Here is a 14,353-nt window from a genome sequence, read left to right as displayed (position 1 = left end):
TCATTGTTGTTCCTAAAATTGCAAGGAAACATTTTGCTTTTGTTTTTTACTAAAAGGTTTCAAATGAAAAAGAGATCTACATGAGTTGGTCTGATGCAGTTTAACATGAAATCATTTCTAGATAATGGCTTCAGCTTTTCAGGCGCCTAGATAGGCTTGTTTCCAGAAGTTACAGCACCTCCTGCTGATCAAAAAGGGAGAATGCTGATCAAGTCAAATTAAAAGCACCCAGCATACTTTTGTACCTTTGATCACTGCCTTTTGAAATGTTTACTTTGCTTCAGTGTTACAGAAACGCAAACTAATAATCACATCCCTGGAACTCTTGCATTTTATCATGAGGCAACATGAAACTTCTCTGTATGTATTTAGATGGTGGAGGTGTGGAATTACACAAAGATTCAGATAATTGTGATGGGGTATATGATTGATTCTCAAATGGTTTAAAGAAATCTGAAAAGTGTTGCATGCCTTTCTATTCCTTCAGCTCTCTTTTCCCTGCTAAGAAAAAAAAAAGAAAAAACACCTCTGGTAGCCAGATGCTGCCAGTGTGTGTTATTATGCTGGTAGGGTGTATTGATGCAGTAATGTCAGAAAGTCTTATGTCCATGCTTCACTTTATCTTTTTTTTAATAAATAAAAAGTTAATAAAAACTACACAGTACAATCTTTCTTTCACATGTTTTCTGTTGCCTACATGGTAAGCAGAAAATAGGACTTGATGATTTATTTTATCAGCGGTCACCATTTTTCATAGGCCAGGTTAGTTGAGCGTATAGCTAATACCGGTAGTTGTTCTATTAAGAAGCTCTACCACCAGAATTTTTTTTTTTTTATCTCTGCAGCTCCGCCAAACTCATTTAATGTCCTTTTAAGTTTTGTCATACTCTCTCTATAAAATATTTAACGGTATAACATTACAAACAAAAGAACATGCATGACTTTTGTCAGCTTAAATTTCTGAACACACTGAAGTTTGTGGTTGTAATCGGAAAAGATGCAAAACATTTTATTGCTCACACTTATATTTTAAAACTACAGTATAAATCAATAATATATTCAATCAATATTTTTTTTCTTTATCATTAGTGAAAAGTGACACGCAGTTAAATCACGATTTATTATGAGATTGATTAGAATTGACTAAATTGATTAAAATTCAAGTGAAGATTGTTTATATGGTGTGTTAGGCAATAAGGAGTAAAAAGATATATATATATATATATATATATATATATATATATATATATATATATATATATATATATAAAAATCTTTGCATGCGTTAAATTTTAAATTTTCTCTGATGGCTATTCATTACAATTATTCATGCAACACATTACAGGATGAAGTATTTTCTCATATCTGTTGCTTTTGACATCAGCTGACCAGCACACATGCCAGGCAATGCATGACTGTCTTTGCTCCTGCAAACCATATATAACATAATCTAAAATTCCACCAAGAAATGATAATGCCATCTTCTTCAATGAAACTCATCTTCACAGTTGCTGTGATCTTCACATCTGCCAGCTGCACCATCATTCTGTGTGTTCAGCTTTATCCAATTATCTCCACAGAACAAGAGATAGTGAGTTATGTTACATTTTAAAAAAAGATTCAAAGTTTCCACAAAGAGGGAAAGCATATATTATAAGTAACAAAAAACTTGTTTCATAAGACATTGTATTAATGCAGCAATAAATAGATAAATGAATTTTCAAACTAATAGTTCTTTATTATTGTAGGCAAACCTTTTTTATATTTAGTTCTTCTGAAGTGTTAAAACAATTCTTATATCTGGTGAATAAAATCCTAATGGTCATCTTAACATGAAAACATCCTTTTATTCATTTCACTGCAAAAACACCAAATATTACCTTATATGACTACACATAATCGTTATGCGTTTCAATTCAAGACAACCATTGAGTTGTTTAAAAAGTTACAGACATACAAAGTAAATACATACATACATATATAATCATATCATTAAAAAGATACAAAGAAAGACAAAATAAAGTAAAAAAAATGTAAATCCTATATTGATAAAAAACAAAAAATGACAAAAAATAAAACAAGAAACTGAGAAAATAATGAAAATAAAAAGTTAACTGTGTCCTGTTGCAAACAAAATCAGCTGCTTCACTGCGTTCTCACTGTGGAAAGCATTTGAAAATCTAAAGTAAAGAAAAACGCTTTCTGAAGATAAGATACAGACTTTGTTATAAAAAAGAAAACAGAGAAATTGAAAGACTGCACTCCATTATCAGTAAAAATGTAGTTAATGGCTTTTACTCGTTAGGTTGTTCATCATTGTTCTTTTCCTCCTGCTGCTGTGTTTCATGTAGAGTCTCTAACATCCCGGTCAAATGTGAACCAATGTGGCAAATTTCTACCACTGACCCATTTGTCACCTGATCAGACATCACCTTGGTTCTCCTTTGCAGAAATATTCAGTTTGGAGTTTTCATGAACAAAAACCTACAGAAACAAAAACAACAGAAACGCACCTGTTATTGATAATTACTGGATTAAGAGTGTGTCACATAATGATCCATGATGCAACTACCTGATGGCTGGTAGCTGCCTCCTTCCATTGTTCACCTGGAAAACAGTCCCCTGGGAAAACAAAAATAAATTAAACCTTATTGAACAGAAATATTGGCCTTTCATTCTTACCTTTAAGACAAAATTAGAAAAAAAATGCAATGAATGCTTCAACAAATCTGAGTTAACTAGAATACAGAGAAAAACTAAAACATAGAATATAAGCAGTATAGCACAAAATGCATAGCTTTCATCGTTATTAATTCATGCAATATCTTTCAATGTAACAGTGTACAATGTAACTAAAAACAGTTGAAAAGGGAACTAAGTGTCAAGAATACCTTCATGTTGATTTATGATAATAGCATCTTCACTCAGTCCATGATGTCTGATGAGTTCTTTAAATTTTTCCAGAACAGGAAGATTAACGCTTACAGTTCGACCTGAGAAAGAAACCGTTTATTGTCTTTCTCTTTCAACCAGAGGTGTCAAGTAACAAAGTACAAACATTTTGTTACCTTACTTAAGTAGAATTGTTGGCTATCTATACTTCACAGGAGTAATTATTTTTTAATCTCATTTAAGTTGATTTTCGTTATGGTCTGTTGAAATAAAAAAAAAGATGAAAATGATAAAAAACAATCAGACAATTAATTTCTTTGTGATTGTGATTGTGCCAACTTGTGGTCCCACATACCAACATAAATAGTTTTTCAAGGTGATGCAAAGTTAAATTTGAAACTGTTGCCATTAGTTATAAAACTAAAAAAAAATTATTGTAAGGAAGTTACCATCCAGAATTGTAGAAAGAATTTTCCTTTAATTGGGTAAAGTGGCCCTTAAATGTTTTTTCCTTTACTTTTATAATTTAAGAAGTTTTGAAAAAAGATACTTGAACACTTTTTCTTGAGTAAAAAGCTTAAGTTAAAACTCTTAACTTCAACAAAAGTGTTTTTGAACAGTAGGGTTTCTACTTCTACTTGAGGAAGAAAAATGTATACTTTTGACACCTCTGACTTTAACAAAGGAGACTAGAAATAGTTTAAAGACTCATGTCTCCTGCCTAGAGGGTCCTGTTATTAGCTTGTTTCTGCCTAAATTTATTTACAAAAGTAGACATTGTGGTTAAATATAGCATAAACCAAACATAAATTTAGGTATGTTGTGTGCAAAATAGCTACATTTAACATAGTTTGTTATAAAGAATACTGCTAGACAGCACAAAAGCTCTTTCCATATGACGGAATATTTAGCTGCAGGTAATAGTGCAAAACATACCCCACTAAAACAGCAAAATAATTGTTGGTAAACTTTGAATTGATCAACAACAAAAAATCCACAACATGCTCAATAATCCATGAAGTCTTCACTGGAATTACAGCAATATTTCCTATAATTACTGTGCAAGGTTTTTAATTTTTTTCTGGGTTTTATTGATGATTTATCTTTGCAAATTTGCTTTCTTGTAGTTTGGAAGATCTTCTAACCATCACCCTAAGCTGTAACTACCTCAGCATGTTCTAGATCAGATTCCAGTCACAATCTGTTAGAAGAAACATGTCGGTAAAATAGGTCTGAGTTAGGTCTGAGCTTTGCGCAGAAGTCAGTGACTTACTGTAAAGCTTGACTATGGTGGTTTGATTTCCTGATGGTTTCTCTGTGCTCAGCTGCAGCAACAGAGCGTATTCATTATAGTTGGTGTGAACGACGAAGGAATCGACATCTGCTCCAAATCCTGCAGAGGGGAGGTTACATTTCATACCACTGGTACCGCTTCACAAAAATAATTAGCTAAAGGATAGTGCAACCTCTTTCAGTGGTAGGACTGCACATTTTAAGAACCTAAGAAAAACATGAGGTCTACAATTATTTATTCTAGCTTCAAATTTACTAAAGCAAAAAGCACATTACAAACTGTTATCAGTTGAACAATGAAGGCAAAATGAAAAAGAAAAAGCTGCGTGTAAATATATAAGAACACCCCAATGTTTACCTCGTCTTTAGGAGAGAAAGTAGATGTTACAACTCATAAATGCCAAATTTCTGTACCTTGTGGCAAGTAAGGAAAAAACATCTGTATCTTAAGTTAATCATTATTCAGAGGCACCTTAGAAGAAAAATTCAGTTGAGTTCAGTACAAAAATATTTTATTAATCCTAAAAGGAAATTAGGTAAAGGACCTCCCTCCAAGATTATTCTATGGTCAGATCAATCTCAAAGAAATATCCCAAGAGCCATATCTCATATTCCACACATCCCAGGTAATAAGTTGAGATATTTTAGTAGAAAAAGCCTGAAGAAGTATAATTTAGTTGGAATGAAAATACTCTTCTTTATAAAACGAACAGGGCAGAACAACTTAGGGTTGAATAGCTGCCTGCATGTGAATGAAGCTTAAGAGTTTAGGAAAAAATTTAAACATGTTGCATGAAATCCCAACACACATGATAGCAGCAGAAATTTTTCAAATCAGTGGTGTGATCCAGGTCTGTTTTATAGTCACAGGATTAGAGCACCTTGGAGCAGTAGAGTCAATAAAGAAATAAGTTAAATAACCAAAATCTTCCAGGGTCAAACGTGAGACTATATATTGAGCAGCTAAAGATGAGCCTTGTCTGAGTCACAGACAGCAGAAGGAGCTGAGGCAACGCTGGAAATCAACTCCAGAAATCCTGAAAGGTTTTAACATGAACCTGCAAAGTCCAAACTTAAGCCTGATGCAAAACTAGAGTCTGCACACAATAATTGGTTGAATCAAGCTGAATGGTTAAAAATGTTCAGTAATAATGTGAGACTCGTAAAATCAGACATTTGATATTTATTGTGGCTAAAAGGGTGTAAGCTTAGAAGCTTTGGTTGTTCTGAATTTTACACAGGCATTTTTTTTTTTTTCCCATTTTGGCTTCATCTTTGTTTACTTGATTAAGAAAGCTTGGACTATGTTGAACTATGTTCTAACATTTATTTAATGTTAGAACAAATGTTTGTATGCTCTGCTTTGTAAAATCTTTTTAACCCACTTAACATGACATAAAAAGGCTGTAGGGGAAGGTATGCAGAGGGACCTACTTGCAACATGGTGAAAGAATCGCCCTGGAGTGCTGGTCAAACTAAAATCTGTCAATGTCTCCCTACATGTGCCATTACTGAAAAAGAAACAGTACAGATCATACAAAAAGCTTAACAATGATACAGTATATCAACACAAAAGTCAGGAGCCTGACCTGAAGGTGGATGCTGTCATTGTAAAGTTTTCCTGAGGAGGGACATGATTCACTTCCAGCGCCACAATGGTAGGGTTTCTCTGTTTGCGCTGCATGTAGTAAGGACATGTAGACACCACAGCTATTTCAAACCACCGTCCTGTAAACTGAAAGGAAGATACACAACCTTGCTCTACATCTAGGCCATCTGCAGGAGAACTGATGTGGCAAATGTAAAAAGTTTTCACAGAGGTGGTTAATAACACAAAGAAAATCTATTTTAAATAAACTGGCTGTTAAAAAAAAAGAAAAGGGAAAAAAAATCATACGGTCAAAAAATATTCTGAAATGATAATACATTAACAAAGAGCAGAAGCAAATAATTACTTACTATAATCCACACCCACCTGTTTCAAATCAAAGTTCTCCTGTGTTGTTACTGGACTCTTTCCCATCACGGGGTCCATCTGGAGGGACCATATTGATCCGACAAGCACCACTAGAATTAGCAGAAGCACCATCCTTTGCATCCTAAAATATGTGCCTTGGCCAAGTCTGGGCCTTTTCAGGTCTAACCATCAAATGTTTGCTTTTTGAATCCCCATTTTCCCCACCCGCTTTCAAAGACAAAGAGCAAAGGTCAGAGCATCACTATTCCAGTGTTTGTTGTTCAGACTAATCAGAAATAAACCTCTGGACTTCAGAGTTTGAAGCCATCCCCAAACATGTAACCAATCAATATCTGTTAGGTTTTAACAGCTGGTTAGTGGGGAAAAGGGCTGTTCTGCTGCTGCGGGTGGATCTGTAATAATATCATTACAGGCTGCCACTTATCTAGAATCACATTGATCCACTTTGATGAAGTTTGAGATTACAAAAGTGACTCATTCCAACAAACCGCTTAGTTGACTTTATGTCCTGTACACAATGAAATACGGCATGGTCATATGAAAATTTTAAATTTTTTTTAATGCTCTCACTGAGGCAAAGGTTGTTAGATTTAAGTTCTTCAGGCTGGCTGCCACTTTCATTAACCTTTCAACATGTTTCTGTGTTAGTCTTAGTCTTAGAGAGATTTTATTTGTCATTTTGTTTACAAAATGACAAATAAAATTTCTTTTTAAAAAGAAAAAATTTCTTTTTAAAATTTCTTTTTTTGTAAAACAAAAAAAGAAATTTCGTTTGGAACAGCTCTCTGGACAATTTCATCTTTTTTTAAAGTGCAGCCTTAAAAAATAGTAAAAATGACAGTAAATTTACAGTTCTAACTTTTTTTCTTTATATAATCTTTATAAATACAGTCTATAAGCTTTTGTTCATAAAATGTTTGCCAAGCAGGTATGGGCCAGTAATATTGGTGTAACCAGGTATTAAAGCTTATGGTTTTTAGCAGATACAATTTCCAGTGTAACCATTGCTGTGATTTTAAATCCTTTTAATCAGATGTGAGAGAAACCAGATTTTTGCATGGCTCTTTGCAGCATTTAATAATGCAATCCTACTTAACCTCTGCTTGTTACTATTTACTGTCGGTCTCCTACCTGAGGTGGTGATCAAAGCCTTAAAACACACATGAGCAATTAAATAGTTTTTTTTTTTCTTCCATAGTGCTAAAGAATCCTTTATAAACCCATGCAGCCGAAAGTGTATCTCACTTCCATTAAAGTATAAAAACATATATTCTATAATGTGAATCTCACCTTAGAGCTTTAAGGAAATCTGTGATGTTTGACATTTGAAAGGTGTTTAACTGTTTTCCAATTGTTGTCCAAGATACTGGATCTTATACTATGCTATAATTGCCCCCTACCTTCAAACTATTAATGTTCAAAGAATATAATTATCCTTTTGTATTTATTTGTTATAAGTCTTGAAAACTTTCAAACTTCTAAAGTGGTGTATGAGCTTTTATTAACACTATTATGCATAAGGTAATCTGATGTCCTTTACATGATGAAAAAAGGAACAAAACTCAAGAAAAGATATCTTATACAGAATATACATTGGAAGAAAAAGAAACATGGGAGAAAATCATGTAAAAGAATAACCCGCAAAGTTAATAACATCTGAGGAAATAAAAAAAGAACATGAAGGAAATGACAAAAAACTTTTATCTGCAAGATGCAGTTATATTTTAGTCCTCATTTCAGTGACCTGAAAGTTTCTGCATATCTAAGGTTTGCAGACAGTTGCATCTGGAGCTGAGGAGTATCAAAACAAGATTTCATTTTTAGTAGTTTTTAGCAAGTCTCAAGTTATTCAATAAAGGTGTTTTAAAGGTGCAACAAGCATCGAGAGATTAAAAAAGACATTTCAGAATAAAAAAAAAACAGTTTTTAAGAAGGGAAATATTTCTCTGAAAAAATGTCCTGCACACATGCATGCCACAGGCTTCTACACAATCTAAACTATCAAGCAATTAAAGTTAAAATAGTAGATCAGAGGAAATTCCATTTGCTTCATCTGAGAAAAAACAACAAAACAGAAAAGAAACGATTAATTTAAACTTTACAGACATTTACAGAGACGTTTTTTCTAGTTTTCTTTTGAAAATCAATCATATTGACTCTCACCTAATGTCCAGATCATGATGCTGGACAGTTCTCTGTTAATGACAAAAAAACAAAAACATTTGGGTAAATTTAAAGAGAACATTTCCAGCCATTAACACACAACTAAAACTCTTTGAATATAATGAAAAAAGTGAAAAAATGTTTTCCCTATTTCCAGGAACTGATAGTCATATAATATACTAATTCGTTACACAGAGTAAAATATTTCAAGCCTTTACTTCATGTACTGTTGATGTTTAAAGCCATAAAAAACCCATATTCACTGTTTCAGAAAAAAAGAAATAAAAAATATGTAGTGAAAAAGTTTAATATTAATTTTTTACCTGCTGGAGGAGGACTCAAAATAGATGTTCGGGGGAAACCACGAGACAAAGCAAAGGCTTTAAACTTCTGCATCACTTCTATGCTGGTTCTTGGTGAGCGAGCTGTAATACAGAAGCGGATGAGCTACACTGACTCATGACATCACATGTGACGCAGATATTAAAATATAAATGTTTGCTTCCTGTATGTCTCTGGAACCCACCGTAAAGAGCCACCTGTGTGTATTCTCTGTTAAAATTCTTGTACTTAAGAACCACAGCGTATTCAGTATAGTTTGTGTCCACTACAGTGATGTCCTTCACAATGCTATGGCCTGGAAAGAAAAAAAAACAAACAAATTTGTTAATTTAACAGCAGTTGGAAGAAGACCATAAGATTTAAGAATAATAAAAAAAAATCTTTATTGTCATAATAAAAAACGTACTAAAATGTATCTCCTGACTTAGAAGGCACACATACATTAATGTGCTGAAAATTTTTTAAGCATTTGTTGAAAATATAAAACATCCTTGCAGACATGTTTTGGAAATATAACCATCCTCAGAAAAATAAATAGAATACAAAATATAAAACCCCTTAGAAGAAAATGTGTAAAACTTTGGTGGCATAGCGCTTAGAGCAGAGTGTAGATGTTCTGAGAAGGCTTTAGAAACCCAGTCTGATCCTCACAGACTGCCACTCTCATTCTCTGAGCAAAACCCTTAGCCCCAGATTGCTCTCCAGATGCTTAAAGCCAAACACTAAGTGATGGGTTAAATTCAAATGTCACATTTAATGGAATTATAAAGACATAAATAAAATAAAATAAATTGCAATGACAAAATAAAGCTTATGTATAAAGCATGTAGATAGGAATGATTTTCATCAGGGGTGTAGCGTGTGCTGCTACTACCAGCAGTCTAAGAGATGGGCTGATGATCCGTTTCATTCCCATCAGGAGCATGTGTGTGAACATGTGGGCGTGTGGCTAAAGGAGATTGAATTTGTAAAATCTTTCCCAGAAAAATCAGCTTTTTTCAAGCCTGTTTCTTTGGGATTAAATATTTATGTCCCATTTGACTGATGAAGGTGTTGCAATAGTGCATTGACCAGGAATCTGTGCAATGCATCTGGCCCTTTTCTGGACTGACGTAGCTTGAGGTGAGTTCAGTTCTAGTAGATATGCTGTCCTCACCACCTGAGCTAAGTCCATCCTCTCCTGTGCCATGCAGCTCCCAGAGTATGCTGTCACACGTACTCACAGGATGCTTTCTGTTGTCACCACATCTAACCATGCAAGAGGCTAAGAAGATAGTCTAGTCCGTTCCAGCCGTCTAAAAAGAGCGGTTGTTTGGTTTTCTAGGAGTTACTAGAATGCAGAATAACTTTGTTGTCCATATTGTCTGCCTCCCCACGTATGCAGAGAAGAGCCAGTTCTCTGCCTTGGGCCTCTTGTAGTCTACTTAAACCTCCTTGGTCTTGCTGATACTCAGGATAATGTTATTCTTTGAACCTCACTGTGTGAGTCTGTTAACCTCTTTTCTGTAGTAGTTGTTGTTTATGAGAACCATCATGGTGCCATCGTCAGCTGACCCAACACTATACAGGGGCACAATAGGGCACCAAAGAAAATGCGAGCGCGCAAGGCAATTTTTGGGCAATTATTTATTTTAAAAAAGCATGGGCCCAGATAATTAATGCAAGCGTGAGCAAATATTTCATAGCACTTATTTACTATTATAAACTTACTATTATAAATCGTCATAAATTAATTGTGCAATCCGATTGTTATTTTCCGCATCATTAAATATCTACCTGAACCGAACAGAATTGAATTGGCCCACTTGTGAACTTAACTGTATATCTCTAATCTACTACTGATGAAGGCACAAATTATCTTCATTAAATATGTATCAGCAAACATGAACTTGAAAAAAACACAGCTACATACATACATACATACATGTCTGTGTTTATCATTTCGATTTGGGCCCATCGTATGATGATGTGATAGTAATGGTCCTATGAGGTGAGGATATTATGGCCAGAAAGATGGGAGAGTTGGATGTTAATTTTTTTAACAGTAAACGGTAGCGTCCCATGCCAGCTTCATTTTTGCGAAGCTGCAATCAGTAGTGACTGGCTTATTTTGTAGAGTTCTCCTCTCTCAACTCTGCTTTGTGATCAGAGCTGTGAAAGCGGAAAATTAATTAAGAAAAAAATCAGTGCCCCAGGCATATCCAGGCACCGCAGATCCACAATGGGGCACGTGCCCCTGTGAAAAGGGTCTGCCAACGCCGATGGTCTCCAACCTTTCAAACCATGTTTGATATGAGAGCAGTCGTGTGTGAAGAAAGTAAGGAAGGGCTGAGGATACAACCCTGTGGCATGCCTGGGTTGAGGATCAGTGGGGCAGATGTGAGGTTCTCTATCTAGAGGAAGTCACTGATCCAAGAAAAGTCACTCCTCAAATATTTATAGATTTTGTCTCATGCCTACACAGACATAGACTATTCAATGCTGCTGAACATCCTCCACAGTCTGAATAAGTATATCACATGCATTGCACCTTGTCAACTTCTAAGCTTTTAGCATTTTACACTCCTCACTCCTTTAGGATATACTTTTAAATCTGTCCTTGTAATGTACATACTTTTACATCATGTATGGAGGTTTATTTTTATGTCTGTTTATTATATGCGTGACATAATACACATTTGCTGTGTCTTGTACCACTGGAAAGAAATCCATCATTGGTGTAACAGTTAATTAATTGTTAATAAAACTTGATTATGATTCTTCTCATTTTAACAGTCAGTTTTTGTGTCACGCGATGAAATCTGAAAATACTCACGGGTGCTGTAGTAGGTGAACCGTCCAGGCACGTTTGTCTTGTTATACTGGTAAAATTTAAGCATGCAGAATCCAGTTCTGAAGCAAAAAGAGAAACAGGGAGATGTAGTTGTATTTTAGTGTGTATAACTTTTTATAAATAAGGCTATAGGTGGAATGAAAAAGGGTTGAGTTGAACAGCTCATCTCTCTCCCTTGCTGTCAGGTTGAATATAAAAGGTTGTGGCTGTATGTCATGACTAAATGTATCAGCCAAGCATTTATTGGGACTCACAGTGCTTCCCACATTGTCAGGTTGACATTGCCACTGGGCATTACTGAGACAATCCCCATGGAGATCTTCACTTTGTCTCTCATGCGCTCAAAGCCAGGAGAGTCATAGGCGAGGCCAACTCGGTACCATTTACCTGCAAACTTAGCACACATTAAAGCACAAAAAATATTTGAAATGAAAAACAAGACAAAGATAGAAGATTTTATTTCAGGGTTGGGGTTTAAGAGAAAAATGTGCAAATTATATTTGTTTATTTTCCTTTTGAAAACAGATTTGCTACTTTGAATTGTCATTGAAATTATTAAATCTTTTGCAAAAGGAAAATACAAAAAAATTAAGAAATATTTTTAGAGGAAAATCCATAAGGATTAACATAAAAAGACAACATACAATACAATACTCTTATACTCTGAGATGGAAATCTCACTTTCATATAAAGCTTTTTAAAAGTTCTTGGGGGAATATGAAAAACCTTAGTTTTATATGATTTATAGACATTTTGTTTTCCAAATATGAGGTCAAGATTACTGCGCTTCCTTCTTTTAAGAGATTGCCTAGAGATTCATGCAACATTTGTAAAATTCTTGATAAAAAATAGTCCAGTATGTAACTGTTGAATTTCAGCACTTGTTTTTGATCTTTTATTTAGTATTTAACATTAGTTCATAAATACTTTATTCGGGTCTATTTCACTTTATGGTCGGTCTCAGTTGCCTATCATTAGTTATTAGTTTTTAAGCACCGGGTTGGGGGTGAGTTGGTAGGGAGGATCTGCAGGTATATATATATATATATATATATATATATATATATATATATATATATATATATATATATATATATATATATATATAAGGGAGATATTAGGGATGCATGATATTGCCTTTTTTGCCGATATTTGCCGATATTTGATATGCCGATATTCCAAACACTGAAGTTCCGATTCCGATATAAGCTAAAACTAATACAAACTAATTTCAAGACATGCGAGTCACAAAATTTAAGCATAACCACCTTCATATGTTGCCCTAGGTAGGGGGAGATCGCTCTACTACTTCCTGTAAAGTAGTGTTTGTTGCATCTAATGGTACACCGATATAAATGTACACGTTTAAACGTTAACGTTTTTTCATGACATGTTTTCCAGAGAAGTATTGACAGAAGTGGATCAATACATGCATTTACAGATGAAGATTACATGGAAGCAATAAAGTGTGTAAATATTCAAAACTGGCCAAAAATGTTTACTGATTTATGAAAGTCTCATGTCATTTCTTAAGTCTCAATGTAGCTCCCTGTTTTTAGGAGAGGATAGTGTTTGGTGGGTAAACATTTGCAAACCTGTTGACTATATAAGGAGGCATAGCGGTTTACTAAAATTAACGTACATGAGCTGTTTACGATCATGATGAAAAACGTTCACCAGCATAACAAAACTCAAAGACTACAGCATTTTGTCACAGCATCTTTTCATACCTTCATTTTAAAAACATCTTAACAAATTAATGATGAACACAACCGTTTCTTCCACTATGTCTAATATACTATAACATCCGTTTTCCATCCTTTTTTTGTTACTTAAACATTTGTGGAAAATTTAGCTTTAAAGACATTATTGAAAGATCTGAAATAGTCTTATAAAGCCAAGCCAATATTCTATTAGAAATCATTCTACCACATGATACACCTTTCTGCATCTCTCAACATCTCATGTGTTAAACATCAATCCTTATTACTAAAAGCAGCTTGTTAGTGTCACCAATCAGTGGCTGATAATCACAAAGTAGATTCTGTTTCCAAGATTGATCAAATAATCACTGAAAACACAAGATGTGAGTTTTACCTTCTGCAAGTTGAAATCTTTTTGTGGCTTCACTGCTTGGACCACCATCACACACATCATCACCATAGCGACAGAGAGAACTTTGGTCTTCATGGTTCTATGAGGACATACAGCTGCAAGATGAATATATTTGAAACAACTTTCAAGACCTTAGCCTACTAGCAGACTAAGGTGAACAAACTGACAGAGGCTGGCAAAGGTTGGATTGATATTTGCTTTGACTTTTGATCCACCCACCTGGTTTTCAGCCAATGGAGTTAAAGTAATGACGAAAAAAAACATATGGTTTTAAAATCTGGAGCTATAAAACAGCTCTGACTTCTCAGAAACAAACAGTCATGGCTGTGGTTCACTGAGGTCAGCTGAGACGCAGCTGCTGTCCTCACAAGTTAGGACGGATGTTGTTTCTCAACATTAACAGATGATGTATCAGGAGGACAAAACCGCAAATATCTGCAGCAGAAAAACAGTGCTGACTAAGTGTGAATTTTAAAGGAAATGGCTAATTCTTCAAAACAATATACAGGATATTTTTGTCCCCCTGAAAGTCTTTCTCTAGAGAGGAAAATCAAAGGTTTTAAGTTAGGGAAAGTGGGACCTCTATTGATGAAAGGGAGAAATACACATTAATTGCTTTCTCTTCATAGGCAATATGAAGAGAAAGCAAACCAATCAGACAGACACAAAACTATGGATGAAGTGAAGGGCAGCTTTCTGATTCAATAACAGAGAAGATAAAAAATACTCTACGATCT

General features: G+C 34.5%; 2 protein-coding genes across 4 annotated transcripts; both read right to left on the bottom strand.

Moving 5' to 3' along the window:
* Positions 1-2,096: 2,096 nt before the first annotated feature.
* Positions 2,097-6,452, bottom strand: LOC107088697 (protein AMBP-like). 3 transcript variants are annotated; one of them, XM_015381021.1, is made up of 7 exons: positions 6,161-6,452; positions 5,775-6,046; positions 5,620-5,696; positions 4,166-4,285; positions 2,892-2,993; positions 2,573-2,622; positions 2,097-2,484 (listed from the first exon to the last, which is right to left on the bottom strand). In XM_015381021.1, exons 2-7 carry the CDS (start codon positions 5,867-5,869, stop codon positions 2,422-2,424), a joined length of 507 nt encoding a protein of 168 aa, XP_015236507.1. In that variant the 5' UTR covers positions 5,870-6,046; positions 6,161-6,452; the 3' UTR covers positions 2,097-2,421. The 3 variants fall into 3 exon arrangements, with proteins under 3 accessions (XP_015236507.1, XP_015236504.1, XP_015236506.1); XM_015381018.1 differs by having other exon boundaries at positions 5,775-5,920; XM_015381020.1 differs by having other exon boundaries at positions 5,775-5,863.
* A 1,179-nt stretch (positions 6,453-7,631) lies between these two features.
* Positions 7,632-13,779, bottom strand: lcn2 (lipocalin 2). Its single transcript, XM_015381016.1, has 7 exons — positions 13,599-13,779; positions 11,756-11,895; positions 11,484-11,560; positions 8,853-8,963; positions 8,650-8,751; positions 8,327-8,358; positions 7,632-8,216 (listed from the first exon to the last, which is right to left on the bottom strand). The coding sequence occupies exons 1-6, from the start codon at positions 13,689-13,691 to the stop codon at positions 8,339-8,341; spliced, it is 543 nt and encodes a 180-aa protein (XP_015236502.1). The 5' UTR covers positions 13,692-13,779; the 3' UTR covers positions 7,632-8,216; positions 8,327-8,338.
* Positions 13,780-14,353: the final 574 nt, after the last annotated feature.

This window comes from Cyprinodon variegatus, unplaced genomic scaffold (assembly GCF_000732505.1).
Source record: "Cyprinodon variegatus isolate N-32 unplaced genomic scaffold, C_variegatus-1.0 Scaffold227, whole genome shotgun sequence".
Taxonomy (NCBI): Eukaryota; Metazoa; Chordata; class Actinopteri; order Cyprinodontiformes; family Cyprinodontidae; genus Cyprinodon; species Cyprinodon variegatus.
Note: the sequence above shows the minus strand (reverse complement) of the source record. Positions and strands in the feature narration are given on the sequence as shown.